At 40.2% G+C, this 23520-nt stretch overlaps 1 protein-coding gene across 1 annotated transcript; it reads left to right on the top strand.

Annotated features, from left to right (window-relative positions):
• Positions 1 to 1456: 1456 nt before the first annotated feature.
• On the top strand, positions 1457 to 20661 carry KLF5 (KLF transcription factor 5). The gene is made up of 4 exons (XM_069602316.1): positions 1457 to 2023; positions 4312 to 5185; positions 6207 to 6266; positions 18854 to 20661. Exons 1-4 carry the CDS (start codon positions 1772 to 1774, stop codon positions 19030 to 19032), a joined length of 1365 nt encoding a protein of 454 aa, XP_069458417.1. The 5' UTR covers positions 1457 to 1771; the 3' UTR covers positions 19033 to 20661.
• The last annotated feature ends 2859 nt before the right edge of the window (positions 20662 to 23520 follow it).

Here is a 23520-nt window from a genome sequence, read left to right on the forward strand (position 1 = left end):
TATGTTTTCTAATCATAAACACCTATAACACTTCATGTGTATATTAGTTTTTAAAATCTACACACTGAAAAGAGATCCATATCCTTTGATAGATTCACTCCTTGAGGAGAACATTTTCCTAAGAACACTTTTTTTTTTTTTTGTAAAAGCTGCTTTACGGTGAAGTGATGATGAAGATGTAAAAATGTCTAATGGTATATAGTATGCTGTCAACATATGTACATATGTAGTAATATTCCAGGCATTTTTATTGCAGTGTAGTGTTATGGCTTCCCAATAAGCCAGATAAAAATCATGTACAAGAATATTAAGGATTAAGGAAAGTGGTTTCCTTAGGTGATTGCTGGCAAAATTCACCTTCCCCCTATAACACAGTAAATGGACAGTGACATATTTTCGCTCTTACTTTCCGATAAGTTTGGATTTCCAGTTTTCAGAGCTGCTGCGTGTCTAATGTTTGTGACTTTCTTTGATTGTCTTTTCGTAGGAGTAGGTGCAACGGTGTAAGGTAAATGTGCTACGTTTCTGTTTTGCAAACATTAAACTCCACTTTTTGAACACACAGTGGTAGCAAAAATAAGTAAAGATGTAATGTCTATTTAAATACATTTCATTTAATCGTTGGTGCTTAAATTAGATTGCATGCTTTGGTTAGAGTCAACAGTGTAAATATTAAAAACTTCAAAATTCATGTGTCCCATCTCCCTCTTCTCCATACCAGGTACGAGGTTGAAATGTGTGTGAAAACTCCTACCCATTTAAATACTGCAAGGGAAAAAAACAAGCTTTTATGCAAGGACTTAAAAAAAAATATAACCTGCCATTAAACCTTTTATTCAGGGCATTTCAAATTTGCTTTGCTAAAGGGATTTATTCACTGCTAAAGATACACAGAGACAAGAGCTGTTTTTAAATGTTTATCACACCGCCCCTAGTTTTGCGCTAAAGAAAAGTACATTTTGTATTTTTAAAAATACACGCTCATTAAACAAAACTCCAAAACCTTAGCGCCCCCACCTAGCTGCCTTCCAGGTTTCAACTTGCGAGTTTCAGGTCCTTGCACAACACCTAAGGCGTGCAAAACTCTTTTTCTCGCTAATCCTGGCAGAGAGTCCGAAGAGATCTCCCTCCACGTCTCCACCCGAATTCCCTCTCTTCCCCAGATTCCACTCGCTTCTCTTTTTCCCTCCGCCCCCGTCTCCGCCAGCCCAATCTGTCAGAGAGGTTGTGTACAAACTGCGCGGCCGCCCTGCGCGCGAAGCTCGTGGCCCGAAAGGGGTGCGGTCCGCCTGGCGGAGGCGGGGCTCTGAGCTAGCTTCTCCCTTTTCATAGGTTAGCTGCTCAGGCCCGGCCAGCTTCGGGGCCCCGAGATTTGTCGGAGCGCTGCCAGTCTGGCCGGCTGGCCCCGCCTCCCCGGAGTTGGGTAAAATAGAGGCGGGCGTCAAGTGTCAGTAGTCGTGGGGCAGGTACGCGCGCTAGCAGCTCGCTCGCGGAGACAGGCAGTGGCGGGAGCGGACTCCGGGGAGCTAGGGAGCGCGGTGGGGCGGGGCGGGAGAAAGTGGTCGCCGGGTGGACGTCGGCGTTTACGCGTGGCGGAGCGGAAGAGTTTGGCTTTTCTTGCGCGCCTTTGAAAACCGCGCCTGCTTGTGAGCTGAGGGGTCAGTCCGGAGCCAAGCTCGCCGACCCGAGCAGCGTGGGCGAGGTGGGAAGCGCGCTCGACTCGCGCCCCGCTCCCGGAACCGCCCCCCCCACCCCCCACCCCCGAGTGCCCATGGCTACGCGGGTGCTGACCATGAGCGCCCGCCTGGGACCCGTGCCCCAGCCGCCGGCCCCGCAGGACGAGCCCGTGTTCGCGCAGCTCAAGCCCGTGCTGGGCGCCGCGAACCCGGCCCGCGACGCGGCGCTCTTCCCCGGCGACGAGCTGAAGCACCCGCACCACCACCCGCAGGCGCAGCCCGCGCCGCCGCAGCCGGCGCCGCCGCCCGCCGCGGGCCCGCGGCTGCCCGCCGAGGAGCTGGTCCAGGTAGGAAGAGCCGCTCCCCTCCCTCCGCCTCCCTCCGGGGCCTCGGGCGTGTCCCGCCGCTGCGGCTCGCGGGCGACAGGGGCCGCTCCAGGCTGGGGCGCGCGTCGGGGCGCACCGCGGCCCAGGGCTGGGGGGCAGCCCCGCCCTGCCCTCCTGGCCTGGTGGGGGCACCCGAAGGAGAGGATCTATGGGGAGTCTGCCCTGGCTGCTCTGTCCGGGAAAGGTTCAGGAGGGAACTGGTGCTCACGCGCACCTTGTTTTTCTACCATTTGGGGGATGAAAGCTCGTTCCACACGCCGGACCTCAATTCCATGTGTCCCCTAAATCCGCCGCCTCCCGCTGCCCTGGCCTTGGAGGTCACCCGCTGTCCCGATCCACGGCGTCCCGGATTCAGTGGGAACGCAAATTGGGGTGTGTGGGGGGGGAGTGCTGGGGGGAGGCCCCTCGGGGTGCTAGTTTAATATCGCTTGGAGCAACCTGCTTTAGACGGCGATCTTAGGGCTCCTTTGGGAAACGGGAGTTAGAAAAGCTAAGGTGGTGTTGGAGCGCTTATTTTTCCTTAGAAAAGAAAGGAAAAAAAGGACCGGGAGGTGTTGTTTTCTTCATCTGCGCGTAAATTTCCTCCCGGAGCCGCGTTGAAAGCTGGCAGTTGGCTTTTACACTTGCCCGGCAGCCGAATTAGAGCAACCGCCTGTTTCTTTCGCCCACGCAGGGAGTCATATAGCCCAGAAAAAACTTCCCGGGACTTTTAGCCTGTCCCAGGGAAAAAAAAAAATTGGAAACATACCCACATGCAAACAGCTGGAAGAGCTAAAATCAGAAACCACTAACCACCATGGGAGTAAAGCGCACGAAAGGGTTTAGTTCGGTTTATTTCAAGACGCCTCATTTAATACCCCCTTGGTATACTGTGTATTTGCTATAGCAAGCTCCTGCTCCGGGGGTCTACGAGTGTCACCGTGCTGTGCAAGGGCAGTGGCATTTATCAGAGATGTGACTCACAAGAACAGCGCGATTTTATTTTTAAATCGTCTCTTTGCGGGAAACCCGAATCTATATCCACACAAAATGATTCGGGATCTGATAGCTGAAATTAAGTAGTAGCAAAAAAAAAAAAAAAGACTGTTATTCACTTTTTAAAATGCCACGGTTAATAGTTCTGTGAGCATCTAGTTGGGGGTGTTGTTTCCTATGTGTGTGTTTCTGTTGAAATTTCCTTTCAGTGCTAAAAATTTTAGAAGTTTGTTATACTAGGGAAGATGATAGCTGCAAAAGACTGAGGAGACCGGTTACAAGCTGGATTATGTCCTAAAGAAAAATCACCATTTTAAAACCATGTGGGCATTTGTCAGTTTGCTGCTTAGAAGACACAGGAGGATAAGGGATGACTGAGCTTTTTACAGAGTGAGGGGGAATGTAGCGTTGGCCCACTGAGAAGGACACGATAAATGTTTGGCTGATGACTGTGCTGGCTACTGGCAGCCTCTCCACCCACGGCCCCTTAGCACCACTCTACCAAAGGAATGGTTTTCCCCTAGGTAATTAAAGATCTGTTTTAGATAGGGATATGAATAGGAACATTTCATTATCATATTAACCAATTACAGAATCTGCTGATTAAAATCAACATTTAGATCAAACTGGTGGAGAAGTTGGTTTGTTCTCTCAGTGGATACTATGTTTTGCTCAAAACATTGTATTTAAGTTTCCATTGAACTGTAAACTGGAAAAGGCACTTAAATAGCCAAAGAATATGTTTTATATTAGCTATTTCGGCAATATCTACCCAAGCAAAGAAATTTTGCAATATTAACTTTAACCGTGAAGGTTTACTGAGGTTTTTTTTTCCCTTTTCAACCACTGGATTTACCTATATGACATGAATAAGATAGAGATAATTTGGCCTTATTACAATACTGTATTTTCAGTTGTAATGGAGCAGAGAATCCTGCTTGTATATGAGTGATGATAAAGTATACTTTATTATTGCATCAGAAAGGAATATTTTTTTCTCTTTGCTTCCTTTTTCTTCTTGATTTGTCTCTTTCACTTTGTCTGGGGTTGACCGGGGGCGATTTTACCAAACACTTGTTATACACAGTTTCATAAGGTTTTTGGTGAACCATTTGTTTCACAGTTGACAAACCTGATATGTTTATAAGCAACACTTAGGAGTTTGCCTTGGGTATTTTTCATAGAGATTGTTGGGAATTTTAGTAAGCACAGTTTGTTCTTCCCGAGATGATGAATTGGGCAGATTATACATGTTTCTATCTCTTCTTTTTTAGACAAGATGTGAAATGGAGAAGTACCTGACACCTCAGCTTCCTCCAGTTTCTATAATTCCAGAACATAAAAAGTATAGACGAGACAGTGCCTCAGTCGTAGACCAGTTCTTCACTGACAGTGAAGGGTTACCTTACAGTATCAACATGAACGTCTTCCTCCCTGACATCACTCACCTGAGAACTGGCCTCTACAAATCCCAGAGACCGTGTGTAACACACATCAAGACAGAACCTGTTACCATTTTCAGCCACCAGAGTGAGACGACAGCCCCTCCTCCGGCCCCAACACAGGCCCTCCCCGAGTTCACCAGCATATTCAGCTCCCACCAGACCGCAGCTCCAGAGGTGAACAATATTTTCATCAAACAAGAACTTCCTACACCAGACCTTCATCTTTCTGTCCCTCCCCAGCAGGGCCATCTGTACCAGCTCCTGAATACACCGGATCTAGATATGCCTAGTTCTACCAACCAGACAGCAGTAATGGACACTCTTAACGTATCAATGTCGGCCGCCATGGCAGGCCTTAACACTCACACCTCCGCCGTCCCGCCGACCGCCATGAAGCAATTCCAGAGCATGCCCCCTTGCACATACACCATGCCAAGTCAGTTTCTTCCCCAGCAGGCCACTTACTTCCCCCCGTCACCACCAAGCTCAGAGCCTGGAAGTCCAGATAGACAAGCAGAGATGCTTCAGAATTTAACCCCACCTCCATCCTATGCTGCTACCATTGCTTCTAAACTGGCAATTCATAATCCAAATTTACCTGCCACCCTGCCAGTTACTTCGCAAAACATCCAGCCTGTCAGATACAATAGAAGGAGTAACCCTGATTTGGAGAAACGGCGCATCCACTACTGCGATTACCCAGGTATGTGATCCTACCTGGTTAAAGAATCAGTGTGTGTGTTTAGTGTGTTCGTGCGTGCCATTTTCCACCTCACATTCCAACTTTACATGGGAGACTAGTGGTTGACAGTTAAAAAAAAATTCACCTGCTCTGCTCTTGCGGCATCCCAGTCTCCAGTGCCTTACCCAAGTAACTGTTTAGTTACTTTGTGCTTATTTGATAATAGTAAAAAAAAAAAAAGTTTGGAATATTATGGGAAAAAAAAAGTTACTGGACTCTTTTCTTTTTAATGTTAAATACATGAGAGTCTTGCTACACTTACCATGTTTACTGTAGCAATCTAAATTGGAGTTCTTAATTCTAAATTAAGTAACCTGGAAAGGAATTACTTAAGTAACATAGGGGAAAAGAATGGGTGGCAATGAAGAGTGGGTTGGTGCAAGACAAGACCATCTATAGAATAGATTTCAGGGTTGGTTCTGATAGCATGTGACCATATGCTCTTTCTTGAATGAGATATGTGGTCCAAAATATAAATTGATGACGGTGATGAATATATCTAGAAGTTGCTGGCATAAGCTAGTTTATGATTAATACAGGGTATAATTTATTGACTGTGGTACGTGATATGACATGACATACTAAATGAAAAAACAAGAAATGTGGGAGTACAGAAAATTGCAGTCATCTTGGATAATGGTTTAACATTGTCAGCTCTGGAGCCATTAAAATTTTTTAACTCACTGAGGTATGTGTTACTAGTATAAAGCACCTACTGGTATAAACACAGATTTCCCATTTGTAGTTTGGCTTGATTGTCTGCTCTCTTTCTGCTAAAGTGAAACATAAAGCAAATCACTTTATACCTTTAATCAGGTAATAGGGGAGTATGCTTTAAAACATCTCTTAAAACTGAAGCTTCAAATATCTCCTTGCATGAGAGATTTCATCTTTAAAGCCCGATTTTAAACACTGAATCATCAGATGTAAAGATTTCAAAAGGATCTCCAGAATGACACGCTGTTCTTCTCCTTTATTTCAGGCTGCACAAAAGTTTATACAAAGTCTTCTCATTTAAAAGCTCACCTGAGGACTCATACTGGTATGTAATTTTCTTGTTAATTCTGTGAGTTGTGTAAATAGTATAAGTGGTATTCATCCTTTTAAAAGCCAGCACATGTTTGATCTCTTCTTTCTTCTGTCAACTTTTATTTTTTAATGGCTTACCTTTTTCAGCACTGGCTTGGCTCAAAATTCAGTTCAGTGAAAAAAGTTTGGTTCCAGGAAGGCTGATGTTCCCTCATTAAGGCCTTGCCCTGTCACCTCACATAGAATTAATTGCTCCCAAACATAAACAACAATGTTTACTAATGGATTTTAAAACTTTAATGGCATTGCTATTCCTATCTTGAAGGAAAAAAATGTAACTCATTTTCTCCCTCCAGAACAAATCAGTTGGCTTCTATAAAACTACATCAAACACTAAAGCCTTTTCCATTTAGCAGGTAAAGCATAATTGCTTAATAAATTATCTTAATTTCACCTTGAGCCTAAAATATCTGTGTTTAGCATGTTTTCCCTGCTGGTGAAAGGTGGGCTGGAAATTGAAAAATACTAAAATCAGGCAAAACTAGAGTCGTGGTTTAAAAGTTATTTTACATTCTACCCCAGTCCATATTATACATTGGAGAGACTTTATTCCAGCTAATATCTCATCTGTGTTTAAAATGTTTAGCCCCTATAATTTTATAAAAACTTCTGTCAGATCTATACACTCATTTTAAAATTTTCAAAACTTTATATCAGAACTTATTTGAGGATGAAATTAGATGGTGGCAAGCTGTAAAAATCTCCAAATACCCGAAGTATTTTTAAAACTATGGGTGGTTACCATTAGTGATTTTCTTAAAAGGATAGGCCTGAAGGAAAGAACCTATACAAAGTGATTGTGTTTTTTTTTCCTCTCCGTAAATGCAGCTTTAACCTAAAGTTCAGAGAATAAGTTTGCTAATAAAAGCAATGACCTAGCAAAATGTTTTATTCCATCATTGCTATGGAAACCGAAGTGTTCAACAGTTCCTTTGAATGGGCTGCTGGATTAGTGTGAGGACTTGAATCTCCCCAGGCTAGATGTTACTATGGAAATTGAGTTTTGATAAATGAAGTAGTTATCTCTAACTGCTGCATTAAAAAGTAAAAGCCTTTGAACAAAGGTCAGTGCTGAGATAGAGCTCAAAGAGGAACATGGCTGCAGACATTTCTTATGCGCATTGGAAAGTATTGCTTGATATCCCAGTGATAAATACTACTTAAAATCTGAGTAGTGTTGGCGACAATGTGGTAGATTCCAGGGCTTTCTGAGAAATTGCTTTTAAAGAAAAGACATCTCCTGTATTTATCAGTGAAACCAGTGGGTTGTTTCAACCTGAAGTTTTTAGGTAGAGACAAAAGGCTATCTCCTAATCCCAAAGTAGAAGTTATATTTATACTTAAACAAACACCCATTAGCATGTAAACTCAGTCTGCAGTTTTCAGCATACAAATGACAAGACCATGAAAACAGTCTATGGAAATACTAAACTATCCTTTTATAGAATATACATTATATATTTAGGAAGAAACATTGAAAATGGGTTTTTACTTGAATTATGATTAAGGAGAAGAGGAAATAACTTCAGAACTTTTGAGCTCTTGTCCTTTCTCCTTTGAAAGTCCTTGAAATGGGAGATAGGAAGGAGGAAACAATGTTTCTTCTGAGGTTAAAGTCTCCTAATAAAGGAGGAGCATGATTCCATATATCAATGCAATCAACTGCTTATTGCTGGGATGTAGTCAGGGCATATCTAAATGGCCTTGCAACCCCTGGCAGGGTTTAGTGCTCAGAATGCTTATACCTGGGATTCTGGAACTTGACCTGCTGGCAGGGAAATTTAATAGTGGGTTGTCTTAACGATGCTTATACTGAAAAAGATAAAAACCAACTAAAAAGAAGATGTAGGCCTAGTTTGAATCCCATGTATCGACTTTTCCACGCGATCATAAATGTGTGTCCATTGACATCTGATGAGTGAGACCCCGTAATCCAGTTTAATAAAGTTTTGTTTGATAGCCTTTCAGACGCCTCGAGGAGGGTTTGTGGCAGACTTGTTCATCTGGCTAAACCCGTTCTTGGGTAATCATAGAGCATTGAGGTTGTTTTCTCCTCATTTTTAGTTTCTACACAATGCCTTTGAAAATTACCTGTGTGCTCTCATTGCATCCTCCCCACCCTGTCGTCTTTTAATGAATGTATCTGAAGCTAGCGAAGTTTTTCTTTCCTTCTTCCTTTAAAGGCCCAGGTATTTCTAAATAACTTCTCTCAGTGTAATTAACTTTTTGTTTTAGAGGACTTTGAAAAAAATTTATGTGGGAATGTTGATATTGTATTTTTGTTATAAAAACTTTTTAATGATTGCCACTTTAGGCAGAATGTGCAGGACCCTAGGACTTCTTTAGAAAATAATTGTAATTGCTTTAAAATGTCAAGTTACCTTATATTTTTTAAATGTTTTAAGCAATTAAAACAACCTACGCCTGAGTTCTGTTTAATTGCTTATTCTGGATTTTTAGATCGCAAATGCTTCCTGACTTATAAACCGAACATAAGGACATAGTCTTTCCCAAACAAGACGTTTTTTTAAAAATTTGAGATGAAAGAGTAGAAAATGGTGGTTAGAAGTCTCATAGCATTCAAGTTTTTCTGAGTTTATACATTTTGATTTCTTTATTCAGAAAGAATATACAAAAGTAATGCAGAACTCTATGGTTAGACAAAATACCTGAAGTTGATGTTGCCTCTGTTCTAGAGGAAAAATTGTACTTATTGGCCTATAGGGATATCCTTATTACCTGTGTGGAAGTGTTTGTGTTACTTCTAGCATATATATATATATATATATATATATATATATATATATGTCGCGCCTCTGATTAGAAATAAGTATGGCTACTTAGGCAACAGTGTCACGAGGTGTATATTTCCAAATAAAAATATTTGTCCTTTTAACAGCATTTTAAAAAGCACATTGGCAAGAAATTGAAAACATTTATCACCCGATGCTAGTTTCTTGGTATGCCTGAGAGTCCCATGAGTTGAAATGCTGCTTTTACATTGAGTGTGGAAATTTCTTTGAAAATTGTGGTTACACTTTAGTAAAAAGTACTTACTTTCTAAAGAAAGAGTTCTGAAAAAGCAAACAGTGCACTCTGAATACCGATGTTTGAAATCTGAGTAGTTTTAGTCACATGTGTGGCTGTGTACTTAGCCCTGGAGTATATGGTAAAGCAGTTGGGGAAAGAGGGTATGGTAAGGTTTTATGGTCATTTGGCAGCTATCTGGAGCAGGGCAGAAAGTGAGCAGTTGTTCATAGTCTGAGCAGCACACACACACACTGGGCGTCAGTGTCAGTAGCCCTTAGATCCAGACTCTGTGCCCAGGTTGCTACATGTGGACTACATGATCCCAGAATGACTGCCACTGAATGACAAGAGGGCAATTGGAAACACCCCCAAAAAAGAAAATGGAAACATACAAATAACAGGAAGTGGACTGTGGGTGAAGCACTGTCCTGTTAGAATCTCACAGCTGTATTCGGGATTCCTTGTTTAAGAAAGAATTTCGCAGTAAGCCTTGGAAAGATTTCTAGCCCAAGACTACTTGTAGAGGGGCTAAATTCCCACCTGCTGCCTCACTTCCCGTGTAAAACACTTTTCTAATGACATTTATATTAAGATGGTACTATGTGTACTTCAAAACACATAATCTCTGCTAGAGATTTATTGCTCAATTGATTTTAGTTTCAGTTTGTGTACTAAAAAATACCTAGGTATAAATCCCTATTTAGTTCTTTGCTCTACACTTACTATCCATTGAATGTCTTAGGTATAGATTTTTGTTTTAAAATACTGGCCATGTTGATAATAAAGGTATTTTCATTTGCAGCACTTCCCCACAAATAGAAAACATTCAAAATGTTCTGAACATGAATTATTCCTTTTTTGTGAAACTGTGGGAAGCGGTAAAACATTTTAAAAAATAGAGAAAGGAATTCATTTCCTTAAAAATGATTTAGAGTTAAAATCAGAATAAGATTTTATATATGTGTGTGCATACATATGTCTCCATATATATGTATATAGCCTTAGTGGAGATCATGCAGCTTGGATCTAGAGATCAATGTTGGTAGAGGTGAAAAAATTTTGCAGGATGAAATTAGTACTCAACTGATTTTTCTGAGTTTATATTTGAAAACTGCAGGAAAAAGTATCCCATTTAGCCTGTTACGTGTTACCGGTTAGACATTCTTAAATTATTTTTGTTTGCAGCTTTGAAATTAATTTTTCTATATTGACAAGTTCAAGTTAACATAAAAAAAAGAAAAAGTAGCCATTGTCACTCATTTAGATGCCTGAAAAGGTATTTATGAGCATAGAAGCTTAGAAACAATTTCTTTTTAATGACTCACGGGAAAGGTTTAACTTTGCTTCTGGGACTTGCTCTTTCATCTGAAAAACATTTACATTTACATAGGAAATTGATTAAAAATTGTTTTGAGATGATAAAGTATATGGAACTTTTAGAAGTATAATTTGATTAAGCAAACGTTTTTGACTGATTTTTCGAGAATCCAAAGAGAATCTCTTCTTCCTTGTTGTTTTTATAGATTAGGGGGAAAAGATAGCTCGTAAATGGACTAAATAGAATTGCTGAAGTCGAGATAGAAACAATTAGCTGTGAAGATAGTGAGGGCAGTAATGTTTTTAAAAGTAAAATATTTTAATCACCAAAGGTTTTTACTTTGGCAGATATTGTTAGTTTTATAGAATGTGGTAGTTGTTTACTTGATGACCCACATCTTTTCAGGTGAAAGATTAGAAACAAAGTAATGTCCTAGTTTAGCAAGTATCTCTGTAGCAGCATTCCTCTTCTGTCAGCCTGTATTATTTATATCCAAGAATCTCTTACAACTCGGATTAAGGTGAGTTGCTGTTTTAGAAGTGCCCCATAGGTAACTTTCTAAAAAACATTCAGGCAGAAGAATATACCTGTGACTACTTTATAAATGCACAGTGTTTAGAGCTGGGAAGAATCTCCAGGTCAAGATAACCACGTTAAGTGCAAATTTAAGGAAAGGATAATTAGGACTCATTCAGTACTAGAAAAATGAAAATATAGAATTTTTCTGTTTTGGCTAAAAAAGGTAAAATATTTCACCGAGACTTTACTGTTTCAAAATTTTACTTTGGGTTCTTATTTCAAGAAAGTGAATCTGAATGTCATATTTTTGTCAGGAGACTCAGGAACTGGTATTTCATTAACGCTATCAATGATAGAGGATGTTTTTGTCCAGAACCCTTGGGGCTCAGATGGTAAAGAATCTGCCTGCAATGCGGGAGACTCTGGTTGGATCCCTGGATTGAGAAGATCCCCTGGAGAAAGGAGTGGCTACCTGCTCCAGTGTTCTTGCCTGGAGAATTCCCTGGACAGAGGAGCCTGGCGGGCTCCAGTCCAGGGTCGAAAAGGTCAGACACAACAGGAGACTGACTGTTAGGAGAAGTAGCGGAGGTGCTTAGGTGCCTAGAGATTGGTCCTGCTGGGGTAGAGACTGCCACCTTGGGGGTGGCATGCTCCCCCTGCTCTGTGTCTGTCTTTGACCAGCACGAGGGGCTCCACAGTTCCTTGGTTTTCCTCAAATCCAGTCCAGTCCTGGAAAAGAAAACTTGTTTACATAGAGTTGATTTACCCTTGTACAACTGCAGGATGGATAATAAACTGATTCGGAACATGTCCTTCTGAAGAGTTTAAAAGTACGATTCTCGCCTAAATGCACGTTTAGTCAGATAACACTCAGTGATCCTTGGCAGAAGGAACCAGGCAAAACCCTGCCACGGGTGAGGCCGTGGTTAAAAAAAAAAAAAAACAGTATAGTAGCCTTACACTAGATGCCTTCCCGTCTCTTTTACCTTCACGCCTTTTCATGAGTGAAAATTCCCAAGCTGGTCAGCCTCAGGACACACTGTGATTAACCAAAGGTGCATAAGGAGGTATGGCAATAGAAGACAGTCTCTGTGTTTGAGAACTTTTGTGGCTAGTTAAGGAGGCAGAATACAGTTGTTTGAAGCCTTCATTCAGCAGTATCTGTGCCAGTACAGATCAGTCATTTAGATCAAATTTAAGTGATGATGGGGATACAGAGAAGTGTAATGATTTCTCTTGGATACTTCATAGGTTTTTTGGAAGGAATCCGGTGAGTCACGTTTTAAAGATAAGCACAAAAGAAGAAAGAAGGGAATTTTTTAATATAGCCTTTTAATTCGTTTCCTTAAACTGAGCACATTATTGACAGGGATACTCTATCAAAAGTAAACATCAGGTGAAGTGAAAGTTACTCAGTCATGTCTGGCTCTTTGCGACCCCATGGCTCTAGCCTGCCAGGCTCCTCTGTCCATGAAATTCTCCAGGCCAGAATACTGGAGTGGGTTGCCATTCCCTTCTCCTGGGGATCTTCCCAACCCAGGGATCGAATCCAGATCTCCCGCATTGCAGGCAGGTTCTTTACCATCTCAGCCACCAGGGAAGCCCAGGATGTACATTAGGTACCTTTGCAAATACTAGCAATAAAAATCTTTGAAATGAAATGCCTGCCCTTTTGTTGCCAAGTATAGGAGAGATACTGCAGTGACCTTTAGTAAAAAATTTTAATAGAAAATTACTGATATAGATATATAAAAATATGAACTAATGAGCCAAAGTCACCTTACTTTATGTGCTTTTAAAGATATCTAATATTTCCCTATGCGTTTCTTTAATCTTGGTATTAATGCCTCTCTTTTTTTAAAACCTTTCATTAGAATATATACTGTTTTAGACGGAGAAGGCAATGGCAACCCACTCCAGTACTTTTGCCTGGAAAATCCCACGGACAGAGGAGCCTGGTAGGCTGCAATCTATGGGGACACAAAGAGTCGGACACGACTGAGCGAATTATCTTTCACTTTTCACTTTCATGCATTGGAGAAGGCAGTGGCAACCCACTCCAGTGTTCTTGCCTGGAGAATCCCAGGGACGGGGGAGCCTGGTGGGCTGCCGTCTATATAGGGTCGTGCAGAGTCAGACAGGACTGAAGTGACTTAGCAGCAGCATACTGTTTTAGAATCTAAATTCCTTAAATCTCTAGTGATGGGAAAAGATCTGATGATTATTGAATTGCATGAAAATATTTTCCACCTGAAATAAGAATTCATTTTGTGCATCAAGGACTCAAATTCTAAGAATTAAGCTTAAGGGGGGATTCCCTGGTGGCTCAGGTGGTAAATAATCTGCCTGCAATGCAGAAGACCCAGGTTCCATCCCTGTGTTGGGAACATCCCTTGGAGAAGGGAAGGGGAATCCATTCCAGTATTCTTGCCTGGAGAATTCCATGAACAGAGGAGCCATGAGGTCACAAAAGAGTCAGACACTACTGAGTGACTAACACACTATTGACTATTGAAATAATTTATTTCATTTTAACAGTCAGAATAGAATATGGATGTTAAACTATTTGAGGCCAGAGACCAAGCCTTATTCGTTGCATTTTGCAAGTCACCTGGTACAGGTTGTGATTGTTAGTACATATTACTCTCGTTTACTAAACATTGACTTTAATTCTGATTTTTGACCTCTATCAAATATAGTTGATTGGATTTAGTTTTAGCATCAGGAAGGAAACCAGATATACAAATTTGCTGTAACAAAAAGGTTACCTAAAATAAATAAGGTAAAATTTCCATCTATGATACTTTTCTTTTGTTAGAAGAATCTATGCAGAACATTCTAGGAGAAGGCCTTAGTGTGAATCAATTGAACATGTTCAGCCAAGCAGAGAAACTTCCCATTCTAGTGTGGTAGATTCATAAGTCATTTTTTAGTCTATTCAACAGAAAAAAAAATAGCTGATTTTTAAGTTCATCACTAAAGACTTTTCAGATTCTTAGCAAACATGTTCTGCTAACTCATTGATGTTCCTTTCAGTTCAGTTCAGTTGCTCAGTCATTGTCTGACTCTTTGCCACCCTATGGACTGCACCATGCCAGACTTCCCTGTCCATCACCAACTCCCAGAGCCTACTCAAACTCACGTCCATTGAGTCGGTGATGCCATCCAACCATCTCATCCTCTGTCGTCCCCTTCTCCTTTTGCCTAGGGCTCCTTTAGCCTAGGGTTAAAGGAGAGCCATCATTAGGTGGTATTTGGGGATTATCAGTCCCAGAACAGGACAACCATCAGAAGTCCACCTGTCCTGAAAGGTGGGTGTCCTTGGGGGCTGGCTTAGCCAGGATGTGTCCTATGCTTCAGACAGTCTGAGACTTAAGGCCTGCTTTGAGTCCATTAGGCTAGTTGTTAACTGACCTGGACACACGGCTTTAGAATCTTTAAATGTGAACAGTATCTGTGTATTCCTTACATCATTCGTGTAGAGCCTGTATCAGTGTTTGCCAATGGAGGGTATAACTGGGACATTGAGGAAAAGTGGCAGGCCAGGCTTCTCAACATGACCTCATTGTTCTGCTTCTAACTCTTGGAGTTGTTGAGGATAAATGAAATACGAGCACCTGAGTCAGAGTACGTGCTCAGTGTCTGCTTCTGCCTGCTCCCTTCTCCTGGTAATGGTTTAGCTTAACATTAATTGACTTCATCAGTATGGACAATATGTATATTTAACCATTGTTTCTTTTTTTAAAAAAAGGATTAAGGATTTCTAGTAAAAGAGTCCTGGTAATTTTATAAGACGATGAGAAAATATCCACTTTGAGATAAAGCCGAAGCTTGTTTTTCGTGCTGTAAATATTTGTCACTTTTTTTTCTTCTTGCCTTTGGAAAGTTTCGCATTAACAACAGCATGAGAACTTAAAAATACAGTTGATGTTGAAAGAGCTTAACTAAATATTTTAAATTGGTGGTATTGGAAGGAGATTCTGTAAAAATCCAATTAAACTTTTGAAAGCTCTATCCTGTTGAAATAACTTAAAGGAAGTTAGTTTGGTTTCCCAGAAGGACTATGCATAGTGTTTCTGGCTGAGGAAGAAAGACCTGAATCTGCTATTTATTTGGCCAGAAATTGGGTACCAGCTTCCTCTACAATGTTTTACTTGAGCAGTGTTGACACTTGAACAAATCCCGTACAAACTGCCCCAAGTGGGGAACAGTTGTCCGTCCTTCTGTGGTAAAGCTCCGGCCCCATGACTAACATCCAGAAACTGGTAGTATTCTTGGCTGAATGCTCTATAGATACGTATAAATTGAGAGCAAAACCCCAACTGTTTTAGGAACTTTCATGGCTACCGTTTTTCAACCAATCAGTAAAGTAAACTTTTAAAAATACTGATGCAGTTTATTGCTTCCTAGCCAATAAAAATAGTGAACAAAAAGAGTCTAGTGTCCCTTGTTTCTTAAATAAACTTTTGAAAATTCAGTTCTCCTGCCATTTAATTATTCAATTCAAAAGACTAGAATGACTCCTTTTTAAATCAGGCACTTTTTTTTTCCCTTGCCTCAGACATCAGAAATAACTTTCTCTTCACGTTAAATGACAGTGAAGTATTTAGCCAACCTGTTTGTTTTGGTGATTTATTTTTCACAGGGAACAAGAACAAACACTTGGTGTGCAAAAAAACTTTTTCTGTTTGATTTACATCGACGAGTGATAGCTACATTTACTACTGGCATTAAGACATTTCTGTGTATTAAACATACTGAATATAAGCAAAAGAAAAGTGGTTTATTTCTGGTTACTTAAAAGGTTTAAGTGTATTAGCTTAAATTCTTTGAATTTACTCTTAAGAGGGGGAAGAGAAATACTTCAGGAAGTTGAGGTGTGCATTTTTAAAATGGAGCAATAGGAATCAAAAAGGGAATCAAAAACATAAAAAGTATTTGTGTGTTGGTTTGGCGCCAGAGGAGAGGGAGAAGGGAAGAGTGGCTCAGGGATACTCACTCCAGGAGTTGAAAGAGAAACCCCCTGGGAAATAATTGGTACAAAATTCAGAGGGCTGCTCTGGGCCTTCTTTGTCCATAAGGGGTTTTGTTGTGGAGTCATGTTATGAATTATGTGAGCCTTATGGAGTCACAGTGGTTATCAGGACAGCAAAAATACACTAACCACAAGCTGTGGAAATCTCGGTTGATGTGGACAATGTCTTTTAAAATTTGGCCTCAGCTGAATAATCTTAGAACTTCCTGAATATGATCCTGTTAAATCAGGCAGAGAAAGGTAGTTGAATTTCACTGTGGTACTAAGTAACCAGTGTTCAAAGCAATGCTGGGTTTTCTCCAGCAGCAGAAAACATTTTAAAGAATTTAGAAGTTTGGCTGTTCAGAGTTTTCAAATGCTATTCAAATAAAACTCAGCGGTTATACAGAGTGGAATCAGGAAGAGAAAGATAAATACCGTATTCTAACGCGTAGATAGGGAATCTAGAAAAATGGGCCTAAAGAATGTATTTACAGGGCAGCAATGGAGAAACATAGAGAATAAACTTATGGATATGGGGAGAGGGGAGGAGAGGGTGAGATGTATGGAAAGAGTAACATGGAAACTTACACTACCGTATGTAAAATAGATAGCCAATGGGTATTTGCTGTATGGCTCAGGAAACTGAAACAGGGGCTCCGGTGTCAGCCTGGAGGGGTGGGATGGGTAGGGAGTTGGGAGGGAGGTTCAAAAGGGAGGGGAAATATGTATACCTATGGCTGATTCATGTTGAGGTTTGACAGAAAACAGCAAAATTCTGTAAAGCAATTATCCTTCAATTAAAAAAAACTCGTCAGTAAGCCAGCAGTACTTTAAGATGCAAGTTTACCTTACAAATTCTCATCTTAAATTCATAGAAAATTATAACCAAGTTAAGCATCAATAAAAGAGCTACTAGTGATTGCTTAGTGAGAGATTCTTTGATCTGGGGGTTTATTTAGAGGAATACACTATCTTAAATAGGATTAATTGATTCTAAAACTGGGAATTAAGGCTGCCTTATAAATAGTAAGGGTTTTCCTGGTGGCTCAGATGGTAAAGAACCTTCTTGCAGTGCAGCAGATCTGGGTTGGGAAGATTCCCTGGAGAAGGGATCATAAGTCATATTTTTTTTAAAGGTGACATTAATTTTATTCGTATATCAAAAATATACAATGATGTGGGGCAATTACATGAAGTCAGAAGCTGGTCTGTGGTGAGGAACAGCAAAGGCCTTTGGCAAACCTGGTAGTTTCTTTGCATGTCATTGTGGGCAGAATCCTTTTGGGCTGCCGATATTGAGTAGTTTTGAAAGGTTACCAGCAACTAGCAAACCTTAAGAACAAACAACATTAAGAAGAATACAGATTGCAGAGGTGTGGGGAAGTGGCTCAGATAGAGGGGGGTAGGGCGGTGGCTCAGATGTCAATTCACTATTTAAGGGGAGAGAGAGGAAGATTGAATTAGAGGCTTTTATAAATTATATATATGTAAGTTCCATGAGTTCAGGCATTTTTGTTTTATCCTAAGCATTCAGGATAGTCCCTGGCATATAATATGCATTTGACAAGTCATTGATGGAATGAATTCTGATAGTCTTTCTGATGCAGTGCATTGCAAAGGGAAATTAAATGTGCGTGACACCACAGTTAAGTTATTGATTGGTACCGGACTTCCTGATCTGCTTGAGAAATTGTTAAAATGCTGAAAGCTTTAACACCATTCAGCTTTAATCTTTATCTAGTTGTTTTGCTTCAGTCTGAAAAATGGGAAGATATGAATATATGCGCACTGGAGGGAATTTCAAAGAGCTAGTCCATTTTGGAAAGCCATGTGTTAAGTGAACTGGCTTATGTGCTGGCATTTCACAGTGGCTAAGTGAAGAAACTTTTAGGACCACTTTGTTGCAGTAAAGGCTCAGTTGTGGTCCATTAAGTTGGTGATGTGAGCAGCTCCTTCTTGTAGCTCCTGAATTTCTTCCTCCCTGGGCCACCTTAGAGCCATCAGTCCTGCACTAATTCAGTTGGGGTTGGTTGGTATAGAAATTATATTGGCACAGTAGTAATAAAGCCGCTCAAGCTCATCTAGTCATCTCATGGATTTACATGTGCAGGAACAGTTCAGTGCTCATAAAAATATGAGCACTGATTCATCCTGCACATGTATTTTTAAAAATTGTTTAAAGAGAATTTTTAGACAATTTAAAAACTGAAGTACAGTTGATTTGCAGTATTTCGTTTTAGGTGTACAGCAAAGTGATTCACTTATATGTGTATCTATTTTTCAGCTTCTTGTCCCTTATAGGTTATTGCAGAATATTGAGTACAGTTCCTTGTGCTATCCTTGTTCGTTACCTTTTTTATATATAGTTTCGTGTATGGGTTAAACCCAAACTCCTAATTTATCATCCTCCTCTGCCCCCACCCTATAAAATTTCCATTTTCCGTTCTTCAAAAAGTACACAGAGTACTTTAAGGACTATTCTGCAATACTGACTCTCTGCACTAGGTGCCCTGAGCAGTTTCTAGTTCGTCAGGAATCCACACACCTTCCTCCGTAGAGCCTGAGTTTGAAAGAAACCCCTTGGCAGACAACACTACCTGCCTTGTCCAGGGTTGCCAACTGTCCGCTCACCTTCCCCTCTTGGTCTGTTGCGCAGGTGAGAAGCCGTACAAATGCACCTGGGAAGGCTGCGACTGGAGGTTTGCGCGCTCAGACGAGCTGACCCGCCACTACCGCAAGCACACCGGGGCCAAGCCTTTCCAGTGCGGCGTGTGCAACCGCAGCTTCTCGCGCTCCGACCACCTGGCGCTGCACATGAAGAGACACCAGAACTGAGCTGCCAGCGCCGCCGCCCGTGCATCCTCCGCCGCCTGCCCCACACCGCTCACTTGGCAAAATTTTAAGCTACACAGTTAATTCTATATATATAAAAGAAAATGAAAACACAAAACTGGAAATGTATATTTTGTATATTTGAGAAAACAGGGAATACATTGTGTTAATACCAAAGTGTTTGGTCCTTGTCCGAATCTGGAATGCTTGCTGTATGCTGGGTTGACCCAGGCAGATGCCGTCATCTCAGACAGGTAGCCCCATCTCAGCTCGGGCTGGGCGTGCAGGGTGTATTTGCAGTGTTCTTCCCAAAGCACCACCATTTAATGTGACAGTGTTTAGCAAACAAGTCCGTTGGGCACAAGAAGACAGCTGGATTGTGTGTCAAGATTTTGCTTGACATCAGAGGAGTTTTTTTTCAATACAAGATAATTCTCTAGAGGTACGCAGCATACCTGGCAATTCACAAATAGCCATTGAACAAATGTGTTGTTTTGTTTTGTTTTTTTATATGAGTTGCCTATATTTGCTATTCAAAATTTTGTAAATATGCAAATCAGCTTTATAGTTTATTACACGTTTTCTAAGATTCTTTTGGGGAAAAAAATCATAAATCTTTTGAAAATAACCATGAATACATTTACAGTTAGAACTTGTGGTAAGATACCTCTTAAAACCTTACCAAATTCATTTCCTTGGTAGGTAGAAATAAATCACTCAAACTTCAAAAGCAGATTTCATGCACTGATTAAAATCGGATTGTTTATTTTAAATACAAGCTACATTTTATATGAATTGTGAACTCAAGAGCTTAAAGATGGAATATTCAAAAGTCAAAACATCTTACAATAAGCTAAACAGTATCATTTTTGAAAAGAAAGACATACGTAGTTTTCACTTGGGAATGTTGAATTTATGATGCAGTTTTCATATACGGAAACGTTGAATTTGATTCAGTTTTCATATACTGAGATGTTTGCTTGTGCAGTACAATTGGTTAAATGCCAATTTATGTGGACTTTGCATGTAATATACAGTGAGACACAGTAATTTTACCTAAATTACAGTGCAGTTTAGTTAATCTATTGTTAACACTGACTCAGTGTCTGCCTTTAATTATAAATGACATGTTGAAAACTTAAGTAAGTGCTACATATATGCAATATAAAATAGTAATGTGACACTGATGCTGTTAACCAAAGGGCAGAATAAATAAGCAAAATGCCAAAAGGGGTCTTAATTGAGATGAAAATTTAATTTTGTTTTTAAAATATTGTTTATCTTTATTTATTTTGTGGTAATATAGTAAATTTTTTTAGAAAATTTTCATAACTTGATAAATTATAGTTTTGTTTGTTAGAAAAGTTTCTCTTAAAAACGTGTACATAGATGACAAATGGTGTAAATATTTTGTAAGAGGCTTCAAAATGTTTATACGTGGAAACATACTTACAGGAAAAGCATAAATTGGTTGCTGTTTTGCTTCTTTTTCCCTCTTATTTTTGTATTGTGGTCATTTCCTATGCAAATAATGGAGCAAACAGCTGTATAGTTGTAGAATTTTTTGAGAGAATGAAATGTTTATATATATAAACGACAATTTTTTTTTGAAAATAAAAAGTGCCTAAAAGATTCACATTGTGCCTTCTTCCCCTACCATAGCAAAAACAATGAGCAAATTCCTCTCGTAACTATTTAAAAGGATCTGTTTAATGCAGACAGTTAATAAAAAAGTAATTCCCATGGCAGAGAGGAATTTGTTTTTACCATATCAAAAGTATAAAGGGAGGCATGCTTCATGAATGTTGATTTCTTTTCCCCTATTCTGGTCAGTACACAAATACATTACTGATTTTATGTTTTCAAAATCATTACTTGTAGACACTGGAGGTAACTTGTATATCTAGTTTAAATTTTATTTTTTGTTGGTCGTGCCTCTTGGCTTGTGGGAGCTTAGTTGCCTGACCAGGGATTGAACCCTGGCCCCAGCAGTTGAAGAGCTGAGTTCTAACCACTGGACTGTCAGAGAATTCCTTGTATATCCTAGTTGTATTGTCAGAGGTAAAACAAGAATAGGGGTTTTTAACTTCTTTTCCTTTTTAAAAGGACAAAACCGATTTTAACCACTAGTAACAATACACCTGGGAGCCTACACCTTGGCTTCTAGTGCTACCTCCAGTGAAAAGAACTGGGGCTCCTTGGAGACATGGCTGATTCTGGGAGTAGATGTACAAAATAAGCCTGTAGTATCTTATAGCTTAAGACTGTAAGCAATCATAATTCCCACAGTGATGCAGGAATGTCAGAGCAACAATATAAAACATGATTGAATTGTAACCAATCCTGTTTTTTTATTAGCGTAGACCCATGAGTCCATGCTAATATAAATGATTGAAAAAATAGGAAAAAGATCTGAAAAAAATCTCCAGTTTTTGTGGATCCAGTCTCCGATAGAATGTAACTCTCTACTCTTAAGTTCAGGCTGCATAAAGTGACTATATTACAAAGAGTACAATATAGCCAAGAGGGAAGGGGAGGGTCACTTTACAGTTACAAAAACCTGCCAGACACTCAGATGGTGATCAAAGTCCTTGTCAACAGATAAGTCATGCTCTCAAAGTATATACTCTTGGTTTGATGTGATGAAAATGGGACTTTGTCTCTGTGGTCTTCCTCCTAAAACACGTAAGCCCCATGTAAGCATGAGAAAGACATTGGACGTCCCATATGACGGACATTCTGCGAACTATCCAACCAGTAGTCAAAACTCAAGGTCTTGAAAACAGGAAAACAGAAGCTGTCACAGCCAAGATAAACATAAATGAGACAAAACAAAATGGGATTCTGGAACAGAGAAAGGACATGGGGGAAAACTGAGGCAATTTGAGTAAAGTTTGAAATAGAGGAAGCTGAGGGTGGGGTATATAGGAATTCTGTATTTGCAATAAGTCAAACTTCTAGAATAAAGTTTCGAGCAGAAGTTAGAGTGAAAGTTGAGGATAAAGTTTGGAGTGAAGGAAAGTAATTCAGTATCACTGTCATATTTTCAAGAAGTGGAAAAATCCTGATGGGAAAATAAGGTAAAATTGCAGTTACATAATTTGGCATCGTCCAGCCTTCCTCATTATTAGACCCCTCATTCTCCCTGTCACTCAACCCAGCTAGCTCAAGAAGAGGGCATGTTCATTCCCCAGCCAGAACCTCATTCTTTCATGGGTGAAAAACATAATTTCTTTGGCTTAAGTTTATTTCTAGAATTGAGATAGAAAGTGAGGCTACCAGGTTTCTGAGGCAAAGACAGAGATGTCTAATGATGCATCAGAGATGGGTAAGTATTCAGTTGATAATTGTAAGAATTAAGTTTTCTTGTGGGTAGAAATGTCCTGCTTGCTTTGGTTCCAGCACTTAATTGTATTTGGCTTCCTCATGCTTCAGTACCAATTTACTCCAGATTACAGATCACAACTGTTTCTAGTCTCCTTTTTTTTTTGGACCGGGCAGCATCTGGGGTCTTAGTTCTCCGACCAAAAATCAAACCACCGCCCGGTTCATTGGAAGCACGCAGTTTTAACTGCTGGACCACCGGGGAAGTCCCTCTCTCCCTTTCTTTATTCTCCTTTTCTCCCTTTTGTAGAAAGCGGCCCTTTCTCTTCTCTTGCCAGCTACCAGTTCACATCCTTGTGTGCCAGAGCACAGTTCAGATGCTGTCTTTCTTGGTCACACTCAGTGGAACCTCTTTTGCATTTGGAGACATGATGACACTTCAGCGTTCGAATATTTTCCAACTTCTTTCGTGTATGTTTTTCCTCGTCAGATTGTCAACTCCTTGGAAGAAACACCACTTCTCAGATTGCTTTTGTATTCCTGCTCTTAGTGATTGATAAAGCAGATGTCAAAAATAATTTTACAGTGCTGTGTGAATTGGTTTAAGCCCTGAAGGGGTTGAATCTGTCTGATGTTCAACAGATTTCCCCTTCACGTTGCCCTGTTGATGTAGCGTTGGTGCTGGATTCTTGATGAGGTGTGGGACTAAAACTGATTACAAGGTGAGCAAACAGGTAATGCCTTGTGAATTTTCAAACATTGTGAGTGAATTTTCAAAGAGAGAATTATTTTAGACAATTGTGCCTAACACACTTTCAAAGCTGCAGACAATTTAATTTCTGATCATTAGCATATCCACTAAATAAATAGCTGCATTCAAATATACTCTGACCAGTCTCTTGATAAACAAGCTACACCAACTAGATGAAAATTGATTAAGACGCAAGATTCCAGTTAGCCAGAACATAATGATGTTACTTGACATCAGTTAGTAATGCTCTGAGTTTTAACCATCTTCAGTTAGTTGTCATTCTCCCTTCCACCCCCTGCCCAAGTTATCTCATTTTCTGTTTTGCTTCATTATGTTATTTCATTCTTACGTTGCAGCTTGTGTTAAATGCATCACTTCATGGCATCCAATTAGGGAATCCTTAGATAAGCATGACT

Source organism: Ovis canadensis, chromosome 10, assembly GCF_042477335.2.
Source record: "Ovis canadensis isolate MfBH-ARS-UI-01 breed Bighorn chromosome 10, ARS-UI_OviCan_v2, whole genome shotgun sequence".
In the NCBI taxonomy this organism is placed as follows: Eukaryota; Metazoa; Chordata; class Mammalia; order Artiodactyla; family Bovidae; genus Ovis; species Ovis canadensis.